Below are 12,495 nucleotides of genomic sequence, written 5' to 3'. Positions count from 1 at the left end.
GGAAAAGGAAGAGCTAAGGGCATAGAAAGAAAAAGGGATAGGCTATTTTGGCCCCTTGAAAGCGTCCTTCCTGAGGCCTCCCTAACACCTCTTTGCCTTGTGCTTGCGTGTGTGCGTGCATGCACATGCACACACACACGCACATGCGCACACACACACAAAATAAATGGCCAGTTCTCGAACCTTCTCCACATGGCTGCTGTTCTTCTACAGCAGCGTCTAAGTTGGACCAAAGGTCATTGTGTTGGATGGAAAAAACCTAGCACGGCTCCAGGGGCATCATGAGCTAGAGGAACATACCCGGACTCCTCTCGGTAGCTGTCAAGCACTTAATAAGCATGCACTAATTAATCCTGTTCCCCTCAGAGGGAGCCAGCCAGGCCCTGAGGGCTTGAGTGACTTATCCAAGACCAGAGCACAGCACAGGCTTCATGGGACCTGGGCCTTGCTGGCATCCGAGCTCTCTACGGTCCACCCAGAGCCCAGTGGAAGGGCCCTTCTTGCTGCTGCACAAGATCAGACGCAGTTACACCCAGAAGGGAAACCAGAGCTGCCAGCCCTGGTTACCACCATTCCCTCCAAGGGGCTGTGTTCCAGACCTCGGTCTCATTCCTTCTTGAAACATCACAGCCTGGTCTTCCTGAATCCAGGAAACCATCACTGCTCTCTCCCACGTTCCATTTCATCACGCTCCTTCCTCCAGGCTTAAAGCCTAAGAAAGAGGCTTCTCAGAAGCGGAGCCCGGTGCCTTTGCTCTCTTTCTTCACAACTCTCCAAAATGAAGTTAAAAGTCTGCTCTATGCACAGATGTAGAGAACAAACGTATGGACACCAAGGAGGGAAAGCGGTGGGAGTGTGTGTGTGTGTGATGAATTGGGAGATTGGAATTGACATGTATACACTGATGTGTAGAAAATGGATGACTAATAAGTACCTGCTGTATAAAAAATAAATAAAATAAATTCAAAAAAAAAAAAAAAAGTCTGTTCTCTGGAATCTCAGATGGCCCTGGGGAGAAGTGCCTCTTCTTACTGACCTGATTAAGTTATTAAGAGGAAGGCTGACCACATCAGCCTCTCTGGGCTGATGTAGAAGAGATGCCAGCCCAGGTAGGGAGTAGACTAGATCAGGTGACCGCCAAGGGCTCTGACGCTCCAAGACAGAGAATTTGAGGAGACAGAAGAGCAAGCCTACCCCCCTCCCCAGGATGTTTCATCATGGCCCACTCTGTTACCTTTCCAGTAAAGAGAAGCAGTGCTAGTAATAATAGTAGCTGTGATAGGCTGAAAGGGGCTCCTCCCAAAATACTCATGTCCTAATTCCTGGAACCTGTGACTATTACCTTATGGCTAAAAAGAGGGTTTTGTGAATGAGATTAAGTTAAGGATCTTGACATGGGGAGATTATCCTGAATTATCTGGGGAGGCCCTAAATGCAATCACAGTGTCTTCATAGGAAAGAGGCGGAGGGAGATTTGACACAGAAAGAAGAGAAGGCAAGGCAACCACAGAAGCAGAGATTGGAGGGATGCTGCCACAAGCCAAAGAATGCTAGCAGACACCAGGAGCTGGAAGAGGCAAAGAACAGATTCTCCCTTAGAACCTCCGGAGGGGGCAGAGCCTTGCCAACACCTTGATTTCAGCCCAGGGATGCTGATTTAGGGCTTCTGGCCTTCAGAACTGTGAGAGAATAAATTTCTGTGAGAAATTCTGGCCTTCAGAACTGTGAGAGAATAAATAAATAAACAACCCGGAATGGGGTAATTTGTTAAAACAGAAACTAATACAGTAGCTAACACTTAAAGATCACCCACTGTGTGCCAGGCACAGCTCTAAGTGTTTTACCCACATGAACTCATTACATCCCGGTCTTGGATGTGAGGCCTGAGCTGAGCCGACACATGCCTGGGTTTGAATCCCAGGTTCACTGCTCACTGTTGTGACCCTAAGCAAGTTATGCAACCTCTCTAAACCTCTGTTCCCCGGTTCATAAAATGGGCATATAATTACCTTTCTCACTGGGCTGCTGGGAGGATAAAATGGATAATAAATGTGAAGTGCTTAGAACAGTACATAGTAAGTACTCACTAAATGCTAGTTATTATGAGATCTCAGGGATTGAACAAGCCAAAATTAAACCATCATCCTAATGTTTCAGCACGTAGACAAGGCCTCTTGGACCCAGTGCAGGAAAGAAGAGGTCGTGTTAAAACCACCTCGAAGAGCAAACACCACAGTCTGAAGAATTCAGTTAAGCATTTCTTCCCTTAATTAAGCAATTTAGGTCCTTAACGCTGGCCTCATTTCAGAAAAGGCAAACGCCTGGGGCTGTGCTAATTCTGCAGCCTTGCCCCACAGACTTCTGGCCCCCACCTGCCCGTTCTTAAGGACAGCTATGCACATCCATCACACGAAGGACCTGACTTGCAGCTTCCACACCTGGCACACCCCTGCAGAGCCACCACATCTTCCCCCTGTAACTCTGGCCTCAGCAACTGGAAGTTAGTGGGAGGCAGAAATGTCAGTCCATTTTATGGCCTTCCAAGGCCACTCCGACCTGTCCCAGCAGGCTGGGTGGAATGATAAAACCAGGGATCAGCTTTGATGAAGAGATTACAGCCAAGTTAACAGTAAAGAATAAAGGTTTGCCCAGAGGCCAAGTAAGGGAGACCTAGCATTATCACCTGAAAAAAGGGAGAAGCAAACAAACTTTCCTCAAGTTGGCCCCTTCTGATAAAGTTTGCCCAACTCTCTGTTCAGGTGATGTCATTCAAAGAAGCAGCGCCCTACAAGGATCCCAGGCCTTGTGTCCCAGCCTAAGCAATCTGCATGTGAGGAATTGACGGAGGGAGAAGGGCCTGGCCACCCGGCCTTGTCTTCTTCCCAGGCAGCGTTCCAGCCCCACGGCCTTGGGCGGCCAGCCTCCGAAGACTCCTGCTGCCGCTGCTGCCTGGGGCCGGCGACCAGGCCTCTTCCCAGCAAGCTGCTGGGGCAGCCACCTGCGCGCCCTCTGCCCTTCCCTACCCCGCCCTCCCGGAGCAAGAAGGATGAGGGGAGGACTGCTCCCCCTCCTCACTCTCAGGCACCCACAGATTCCTGCGCTGCCGTCACCACTGACGAGAACCCATGGCCCCTGGGGGAAGTGCTTCCCCATCTCATTCCATCCTCCCCATCAATGAACACGAGGCAATCCCCACGCTCCCGCCCCTCCTACTCCGAGGGAGGCAGAACCCGAGAGCGACATCCGGAGCTGGAAGCCGCAGCAGTGGGAGCGCCGGCCTCCCTGCCCCGCCGTGCCTTGCCCTTTCCCAGCCATCAGAGGATCCCAAGCCAGCCCGGCGTTCCGGATCGAGAGGGTGCCCGAATCCTCGGTGGGGCCCCGCCTCCCCGGGGGCTCAGCGCTGGAGACCTCGGGGAGCCCGAGAGAGACTCGCTTAGCCCCACCCTCTGAGGCCGGGCGCGGGCCACCGTACCCGGGACTCGAACCCTGTGCCCTCGCCCTTAGGCATCCCACGCCTTTAGGCACGCCTCACCGTAGGCATCGCCAGCAAGCCCCCAGCCCAGCGCTCGGGCGCGGCGCCCTCCCCTGCACCCCCGCCAGGAGGAACCGAGTCCCGGGCCGCCCGCGCGCCCAGCCTACCCCCAACAGGTCGTGGGCAGCGGGGAACGCGCCGCCCGCCCGGCAGGCGCCGGGAGGCGAGCCGGAGCGAAGCCGAGGGCCGGTCGCTTGGGGCGGGAGGGGTCGCCCGGGCTGCGAGCCCGGCCACTTACGCGCGGGCTCTGGGGAACCCCATGGACAGGAGTACGTCCAGCGCCGATCCATGCTTGATGGTGCCGGGGCGCTGCTGGCGGTTCCTCCGCGGGGTGACTTTGCTGTACAGCTCCTCTCTCGCAGCCATGCCGAGCGGGCTGGGGTGGCCGTACTGAGCCATGCTCAGCGGCCAGCCATCGCCCGGGAAGGCGCCCGAGCCGGAGGGTCCCGGAGGGCGGAGGGCTGGCCCGGAGCCGGGGCGGGGGCTCGGGGACCCGGTGCCGGGAGGGAGGCGGCGGCGGCGGCGGCGGCGCTCGGAGCTTCCCCGGTGTCGAGACTCTGACGCTTCCTGGTGAGGCCACCGGAGCCAGAACGGCCCGCCGCGAGCGGCTTCTCCCCGACCGGCCGTCAGCCCCTCGGGCCCCGGGTGCCCCCTGCACGGCGCCCGCAGCAGCCCTCTCTCCTCCGCCCCTTTCCTTCTCCGCTCCCAGCAGTCCGGGAATTTGCACTGAGTAATTTTTGAATGGATCAAAAAGGAAAAAGAGCCTTGTGGGCCGGCCCTGCCTCGCCTGTACCCGGGCCCCGCCCCTCTCTTAAAGCGGCAGCGCAGCCCGCGGCTGGAGTCCAGGTGCTCTGAGCGGCGGATTCGAACCAGCGAGGGCTGCCTGTGTACCTTGGTTCCGGAGAGTCACTCCCAGCGCTCCAGCTTCTCCATGGCTTCCATCAAGGGCCAGCTGGGCCTCAAGACACCAGATCAACCCACTTCAAGTTTCCTGTGGTTCTAGATGGGGTTTTATTAATGGAAACTGGTCGAACTGATGGATGACATTAATGGACCAGAAAGCGAAGCCATGAGGCCCAGATAAAAGGTTTTGCTTCCTAAAGACCCTGCAAAACCCAGAGGATTGGGTTACGGCTACTGGAGACCAAGTTCCCATCAGCTGGCTAAGGGGCCACACTGAAGACCTTCTGTGTTCTCCATGACCTCCGTGGCCTAGATAGTGACTTCAGGGCAAAGGGTGGAACCTGGGGCTCTCGGCCTAGGAGGGGAGAGGAAGGGAGGGAAAGGACAGGGCAGAAAGAAGAGGGAGGGGAAGATGCCAGGAGGAAGGAGGCAGAAGAAGGAAGTGGGAAGTGGAGGAGGGTGGAGGGAGCCGGAACAGAGAAAGAACACTTTCTAATTGTAAGATGTGTACAACGTGGAATGGGTTGATTTTCAACAGCAAATGAGTACCCCATCAATAAAAGCATTCAAAGTGAAGACTGGATCATCACTGCTCAGCAGTGACGAATAAGTAAATTGCATCATAGGTTGGCCCAAGTTACTCCCACCACAAAGAAGGTAGAAGTCCTAGCCATCCCTATCCCCCAGTGCCCCACACCATGAACTTGGCTTGGGGATGTTAAAGCTCTTCCATTCGGAGACAAACTTATGGTCCTCAGTCAGGGACAAGGACCCTGCCAGGTGTAATGCAAAAGGCAGAGAGTAAACCCCGGCTGCTCTTTTTCAGGTAATAATAATCATTATAACACCACCTAACATTTATTGGGCTCTTGTATGTGTCAGTCATTGTGTTCAGGATAATAAATGAATTAACTCATTGAATTTTTATGACCCTATGGGGTGTGTATGATTCTTATCCCAGTTTGCAGAAGAGAAAACTCAGCTCAGAGAGGTTGAGGAAGATTGTAGGGCTGGTAAGTCAGAGCCAGAGCTTTTGGTGCCTTGAATGAGTCGCTTCTGCTCTCTACAGCCCCGTGTCCTTATCTGTATGCATCATAGTAACTAACCTTACACACTCTGGGTTCTCCAAAAATGTCAGCTCCTTCCCTTGCCTGGAGCATGGGGCAGGGATGATGACCAGCTCTCAGGGAGCAGCTTTTTGATGTTGCTTTATAAAGCGTCTAAGGGTTTTACCAGGGGAAATGACACAGCTTAATTCTCTTAGCCCAGAATTTGTTTTCTAAAAAATATCCAGTGGTGTTTGGAAGTGGGGAGATAAGGACTACTGGAGCTTAAGCAACAATGTGCATAATTCTGTCTCCTGCTGTGTAAGGGATGAGGAAAAGTTCCTGGGTGGGGGCTTCTGCTGGAGCAGAGGAAGTGTCCTGAAGCCAGGCAGAGGGCTTCTCCTGGGCATGGAGCAAAGAGACAAATCATACCTAGTAGACTAGCCTCCCTGGGACGTGTTCGGTAAACGACGCTGGACCTTACCCGATATTCTGAATTTCTTCCAAATGCCTGGGCTGGGAGTCAAGTGATCTGGAACCTAGTCAAGCGATAATGTCTGTAGAAGCACTTTGTAAACCGTAAGTACCACACAAATAACAACTGAAATTTACTGAGAACTGATGCTGTTCTTAGCATCTTACACATATAACTCGTTAGTCCCTTGACAAGGCAATGACGTAGGTACCGCCATATTACCATTGGCCATTTTACAAATGAAGATCTTGAAGGAGACAGAGATCAAGCATCTTCTCCAAGATTACATGGCCAGTAAGTGGTTTGAACCCTTAAAATTTGTCCAAACAACCACTAACTGCCATTACTATGATGAGGAAGAGATGCCATGTTATTAAAATAACTTGGTCAAATAATAACCTTTTTGACTCCTCCTGTTACCGCACTGAATTGGGGTCCACTCACTCAAAGTGTCCAGATTGTGGTGAAGGGAAGTAGAGTGTTTATTGCAGGGCACCAAGCAAGGAAGTGGGAGACAAGCCTCAGATCCATCCCAATTTGATCTTTGAGTTAGGGTTTTTTTGGTTTCTCTCTCTTTCTCTTTTTTCCACACGGCTTGTGGGATCTTAGTTCCTTGACCAGGGATTGAACCCAGGCCACAGCAGTGAAAGTGCTGCGTCTTAATCACTGGACCGCCAGTGAATTCCCTGGTTTTTTTTTTTTGGTTTTGTTTTTTTCTAAAGAAGAGCAAAGAGGCTGGGATTAATCCTCATCCTGTGACATTTCTGTGACATTTCTCGGAGTCAGGATGTCTCTGGTTTACAATTCTCTGGCCACGTGGTCCATGGCTCGGGGGCCTGTTAGCTCCTCTTGCCCTGGAGAAACCTGAGTTTGTTTGTTAATGATGATATCTAATGATACAACAGCAGTTTTATCAAGAACAGCAATTTTCGTACGTTAAGGATGTTATCGACCACAGCAATTTTAGTCATCTGACTCTGGTTGATTAGTGTTCAGTTCGCAGAGGATTGAAGTCAGAGGGGACAAGAAAGGAAAGTTTTGGATAGAGAGATTAGTCATAAACTTGGTAACGGAACTCAGTTTTACGGGGACTCAGTTTCACTCCTATCCCCCTTGACACAGAATTGCTGGATCTCTGTTTCTCTAGAAAAATTGAATTGTCTTTCTCCCTCCTCTAGGCAAACTGTGAGAGGAAATGATGGGTATAAAAATAGTTTTAGGTAGCCTGGAAAAAGCACTATGGAAAAACCAGACACCTTAGACTCAAACTGTTTTGTCTTTTACAGAAATCCCATCCCGGCTTCCTCGTCAGGCTTCAGCCCAGTGCCAGCACTCATTTTATTCAAGACTGCTGCTGTTTTGTTCTGCATGGGTAAGGTGCTGGCAATTAAGATGCATTGTGCTTTAATTGTATTGACTTTGAAAAGCTAGGGGAAGCTTTATAAAAGTCTATATTGTTATATGACAAAGAGAAGAGGAATGACTATTCATTGGACAGGATATCTGACAGCAGTGGGGAGGAGAGAGGGGGCCTCACACAGTGAGGAAGCTGACACGTCAGCGTCAAGCTGCTCCCTGAGGAGGGAAGCAAGTTGTCATGTCCCCCTGCACCCACAGGTCATGTCCGAATCCACCCTGGACCACAGCCTCTTTTTTTTTTTTTTTTCCTTTGGCAGCACCACTCGGCTTGTGGGATCTTAGTTCCCCGACCAGGGATCGAAACTAGGCCCTCATCAGAGAAAGAGTGGAGTCCTAATAAGTGGACCAGGACCCACAAACCTCCTTCTGTTCATGTGAGCACTGTTTAACTGCACGCCCGCTGCCCCAGCCACTTTCTTGGTGTGGCAGCCCTTCTGACGAAGCCATAGGGATGCCCAGGCGGGCCCAGTTAATTGCGCTCATAATTTCTGAAAGTGTGTCCTGTGTCTTTCCCTTCTGCATCTCTCTGTCCTTGAGAAAAGGTCAAGAGATCCCATTAAGCACAGGCACTAAAGTCTGCAGAATGTCTCTAGTCCCAAGGGTTGGGACATTGCTTTGTCAAAGGCACTTTTTAAACCACTGGGATGCCATTAGCCCCTAGACTTCCTGGGGATTCCTCATGGCCAGAGGGTTTTGAAACTATGGGATAAGGAAAGAAAGGAAGCGGCATGGGAAGGTTCCAGAGCTGGGAATTGGGACGCCTAGGTGTTGGCTGTGACTTAGATAAGTTCTCTAGCCTTCCCTAGGCCAAATGAGAGGGATAGAGAACTCATCTGCTTCCTCATCTGCCAAATGAGGGGGTGGCTTAAGCTGGGGATTCCTAGGACTTTGCCTGGGGACCCTCAGGGACTCTTGTGGGTGGGGGTTGGTGCTGTCAACTGAAAGTTGGAGTGGGAAGAGCATGGCATCCTCTCTTCCTCTTGGGGATTTTATATAAGGTTTTCTATGGGAAAATGGTTTAGAGGATTAAAAAACATTTTGAAAAACACTGAACTAGATGATCTTTAACGCCTAGTTTTGTTCTGAGGGACAATTTAACAAGAGGGAAAGTAAAAGGGGAATGAAGTCGGATTGGTGAGTAGGGGCCAAGGTTGCTGGGAATGGAGGGACAGGTGAGGAGTGGGGTGGGGGGAGAGGAGAAGGGTCCACACAGGTCGAATGTTAGGGTAAAACTAACTTTAAAAAGTCCTGTTTTTATATCATATGATATCGCTTATGTGTGGAATCTAAAAAAATGATACACATGAACTTATTTACAAAACAGAAAGAGACATAGAAAACAGACTTACAGTTACCAAAGAGGAAATGGGGTGGGGGGAGGGATAAATTGGGAGGTTGGGATTAACAGATACACACAACTGTATATAAAATAGATAACCAACAAGGACCTACTGTAGAGCACAGGGAACTATAGTCAACATTTTGTAATAACCTATAAGGGAAAAGATGCTGAAAAAGAAGATATGTGTGTGTGTATGTGTGTGTGTGTGTGTGTGTGTGTGTGTGTATATATATAACTGAACCACTGTTCTGTACACCTGAAACTAACATGATATTGTAAATCAACAATACTTCTATAAAAAAGAAAAAAAACGTCACATTGTTTCCACCACTAGAGGAAATGATAGTTATATGACTTGACAAAATGCTACAGTGGAAATCATATTGCAATATAAATGCATCAACTCAATATGTTGTACACCTTAAATTTACACAATATTATATGTTAATTATACCTCAATTAAAAAAATAAAATTTAAATTTAAAAAGAGTCATATCATTTCTACCCTGTCCTGAGGCACAGTTATAACATGTCTAAGGATCTGGAGATTGGTGACTATTTCACAGTCTTGAATTTATCCATAGGACTTAGCACAGTGCTGGGCACGCAGGAAGCCTATACTTGTAAAATTACTGCTGGGTTGTTGAATCTGTGAAGCCTTGTATATGGTAGGAAAAGGTAAGGCTGAAACAAAGTTAGGAGCATCACTCCAAACCAATAAAAAAACTTATGTTTTCCTCATACATTGATAAAATTAAGATCTCTCCCTCAATTGCAAAAGGAAGAAAGAAAGAGTGGGGGAGTCTATTTTCACTTCTCTTTTGTCCGTCTCTGAACAAAACTCCCAGCGTGTCTATTTTGGAATCCTCGTAGGAGACACTCCATTGTGTATGCTTCCTCCTTGGAAAAGCCTCATCCTAAATGTCACTGCCGAAGGGTCTATGTCCCTGACTTGCCACAAGACAATAGAAGTGTTGGGAAATAAACAGTACAAGCTTAATCAAAGGTTAATTCCACTTCTCACATAACTTCCTTTTTGTATACAAAAGGAAATGTACAGGAAACGTAAGGGGAAATTTTATTTCCAAGAAACAATATAAAATTAAGTAGTTGTAAAAACCCAAGGGATCCAGACAAAACTATAATTCGAAAAGATACGTGCACCCCAATGTTCCTAGCAGCACTATTTACAATAGCCAAGACATGCAAACAACCTAAATGGCCATCGACAGAAGAATGGATAAAGAAGATGTGGTATATATACACAGAGTGGAATATTATTCAGTCATAAAGAAGAATGAAATGAAGCCATTTGCAGCAACATGGATGGACCTAGAGATTATCATACTAAGCCAAGTAAATCAGAAAGAGAAGGACAAATACCATATGATATCACTTTTATATGTGGAGTCTAAAATAAGACACAAATGAACTTATCTACGAAACAGAAATACACTCACAGACATAAAGAACAGACTTGTGGTTGCCAAGGGGGAGGGGGTTGGGGGAGGGATAGATTGGGGTTTGGGATTAGCAGATGCAAACTATTATACATAGAATGGATAAACAAGGTCTTACTGTAGAGCACAGGAAATTATATTCAATACCCTGTGATAAACCACAATGGAAAAGAATATGAAAAAGAATGTATATATATATGTATAACTGTACTATAACTTTTTGCTGTACTGCTAAAATCAACAACATTGTAAATCAAATATACTTTAATAAAAATAAAAATTTAAAATAACCTGAGGGAAAAGAAAAACAAAAAACAAAACCTCCCCCCAAACCTCCAAAAACCTTGATTTAAAAGAGTGGAGGGCTTCCCTGGTGGCGCAGTGGTTAAGAATCCGCCTGCCAATTCAGGGGACATGGGTTCGAGCCCTGGTCCGGGAAGATTCCACATGCCGCAGAGCAACTATGCCCGTGAGCCACAACTACTGAAACCTGTGTGCCTAGAGCCCAGTGCTCTGCAACAAGAGAAGCCACCGCAATGAGAGGCCCACGTACTGCAACAATGAGTAGCTCCCGCTCGCCACAACTAGAGAAAGCCCGTGCACAGCAACGAAGACCCAATGCAGCCAAAAATAAATAAATAAATAAATAAATAAAATTTTTTAAAAAAGAGTGGAAACAACAGCCATGAACCAACATACTTGGAAAAATATTTTTACCATTTAAAAATTCAGAGTGGTTTCAGGGATTGCAAGATAAAATATTTGAATAATTTTTTTAAAATGTAAGTTTACTTTAAAATTCCACAACATGCATTTTAATGAATCTTTGTGGGTCTGTGTACTTTGTTGTTACATTTCCAAATCACGCATAATACATAATGCAAACATAAATAACTTATGACCTATACAAATAGGGAATTTTTTGTAATGCCGAGCCATTGGTAGAATAATGCTCTGGCCAGGTCACTATTTCTTCCACCTTCATTCTGGAAATGGAACTATTAAAAGTGCCAGATGCTGCTTCACCTACCCAGTGGCCTGCCCCATCATCTCCCCAAGCCACCCTAGAAAGTGTTTAGCTACATTTTATGACAAGTCCCCTTCTACAATTGGGTTATAGGTTTGGGAAAGTAAGCAAGATAATTTACCTCAGTTTTCTCATGTTTAAAATGGGAACAACAATACGTACTTCATAGGGTTTTTGTGATATTAAGTGAATCACTAATATGGAAGTACCAAGCAAGGTGGCACATGCTTTCTGAGGGCTTAATGGAAGAGTTTTTCCCTGTGCAGTACTCATCATCCTATTCCTATGACATTTGTGCAGTTTCTTTGTTTAATTAGACCTTAGGACTATAGAATTAACCGTAATCAATGGGCCGTTTATGGCTCAATTTTAGCCATCTAGCTACTTGTTTACTCAACTCATTTTTAATAATACAATAAGCACCCACAAACCCTTCACCTGAAACAAAAGTTAGGACCTTGACAGTAACCAGTATCTTACCAAATGACCACTCCCTGCTCCAACAAGCCCATCCCCTGTCTCCCCATATACCCCAGGTAGCTTCCTCCTGTACCCCTATGCTCATCATTCTCCTGATTTCCTTTTCATATAATTTTATTGAACCTATAAGTAGTCCTAAAAAGTATTCTTAGAGATTTTTTAGCTGTTTTATTATAGTAGGGTATAATGCTGTTTGTAATCTTTTGAGATTTACTTTTTTGCTCAATAGTGTATAGCTAAGGCATATCCATACTGTTGAATATTGTGTAGTTCATTGGTTTGGTTGCTGTATAATAGTCCATCTCTGGGAATTCCCTGGCGGTTCAGTGGTTAGGACTCTGTGCTTTCCCTTCCATGGCCCAGGTTCAATCCCCTGGTCAGGGAACTAAGATCCCGCAAGCCGCACAGCGGGGCCAAAAAAGACAAAAACAAAAAAAGGAAAAATAGCCCATCTCCTGTTAATTCATGTTTGGATTATTTCCAAGTTTTTGCTTTTATGATTCTGCTGCTATGACCACTCTTTATATGTTTCCAACTGTTATGTGTGCAAGAATTACCCTTGGGTAATTCTAGGAGTAGAATTGCTGGGTCATCTTCAACTTAGAAGGTAATACAAGGGACTTCCCCAGTGGCGCAGTGGTTAAGAATCTGCCTGCACATGCAGGGCACACGGGTTCGAGCCCTGGTCCAGGAAGATCGCACATGTTGCGGAGCAACTAGTTCCGTGCACCACAACTACTGAGCCTGCGCTCTAGAGCCCGCGAGCCACAACTACTGGAGCCTGTGTGCCTACAGCCTGTGCTCCGCAACA

The 12,495-nt window shown here is 47.4% G+C and overlaps 1 protein-coding gene across 2 annotated transcripts in view; it reads right to left on the bottom strand.

The window, feature by feature from the left end:
* Nucleotides 1-4,267, bottom strand: part of UBASH3B (ubiquitin associated and SH3 domain containing B) — a 141,799-nt gene extending 137,532 nt beyond the window's left edge. The window contains exon 1 of one of the 2 annotated variants that reach the window (XM_060103999.1): nt 3,771-4,267. In XM_060103999.1, coding sequence (XP_059959982.1) covers nt 3,771-3,931 — 161 coding nt within the window. In that variant the 5' untranslated portion in view covers nt 3,932-4,267. The remainder of the gene's footprint in view (nt 1-3,770) is intronic. The other variant, XM_060104000.1, reaches the window with a different exon arrangement.
* Between the last annotated feature and the right edge of the window lie 8,228 nt (nt 4,268-12,495).

Source organism: Mesoplodon densirostris, chromosome 7, assembly GCF_025265405.1.
Source record: "Mesoplodon densirostris isolate mMesDen1 chromosome 7, mMesDen1 primary haplotype, whole genome shotgun sequence".
Classification (NCBI taxonomy): Eukaryota; Metazoa; Chordata; class Mammalia; order Artiodactyla; family Ziphiidae; genus Mesoplodon; species Mesoplodon densirostris.
The sequence above is the reverse complement of the archived record's forward strand: the minus strand, read 5'-3'. Positions and strand labels throughout refer to the sequence as shown.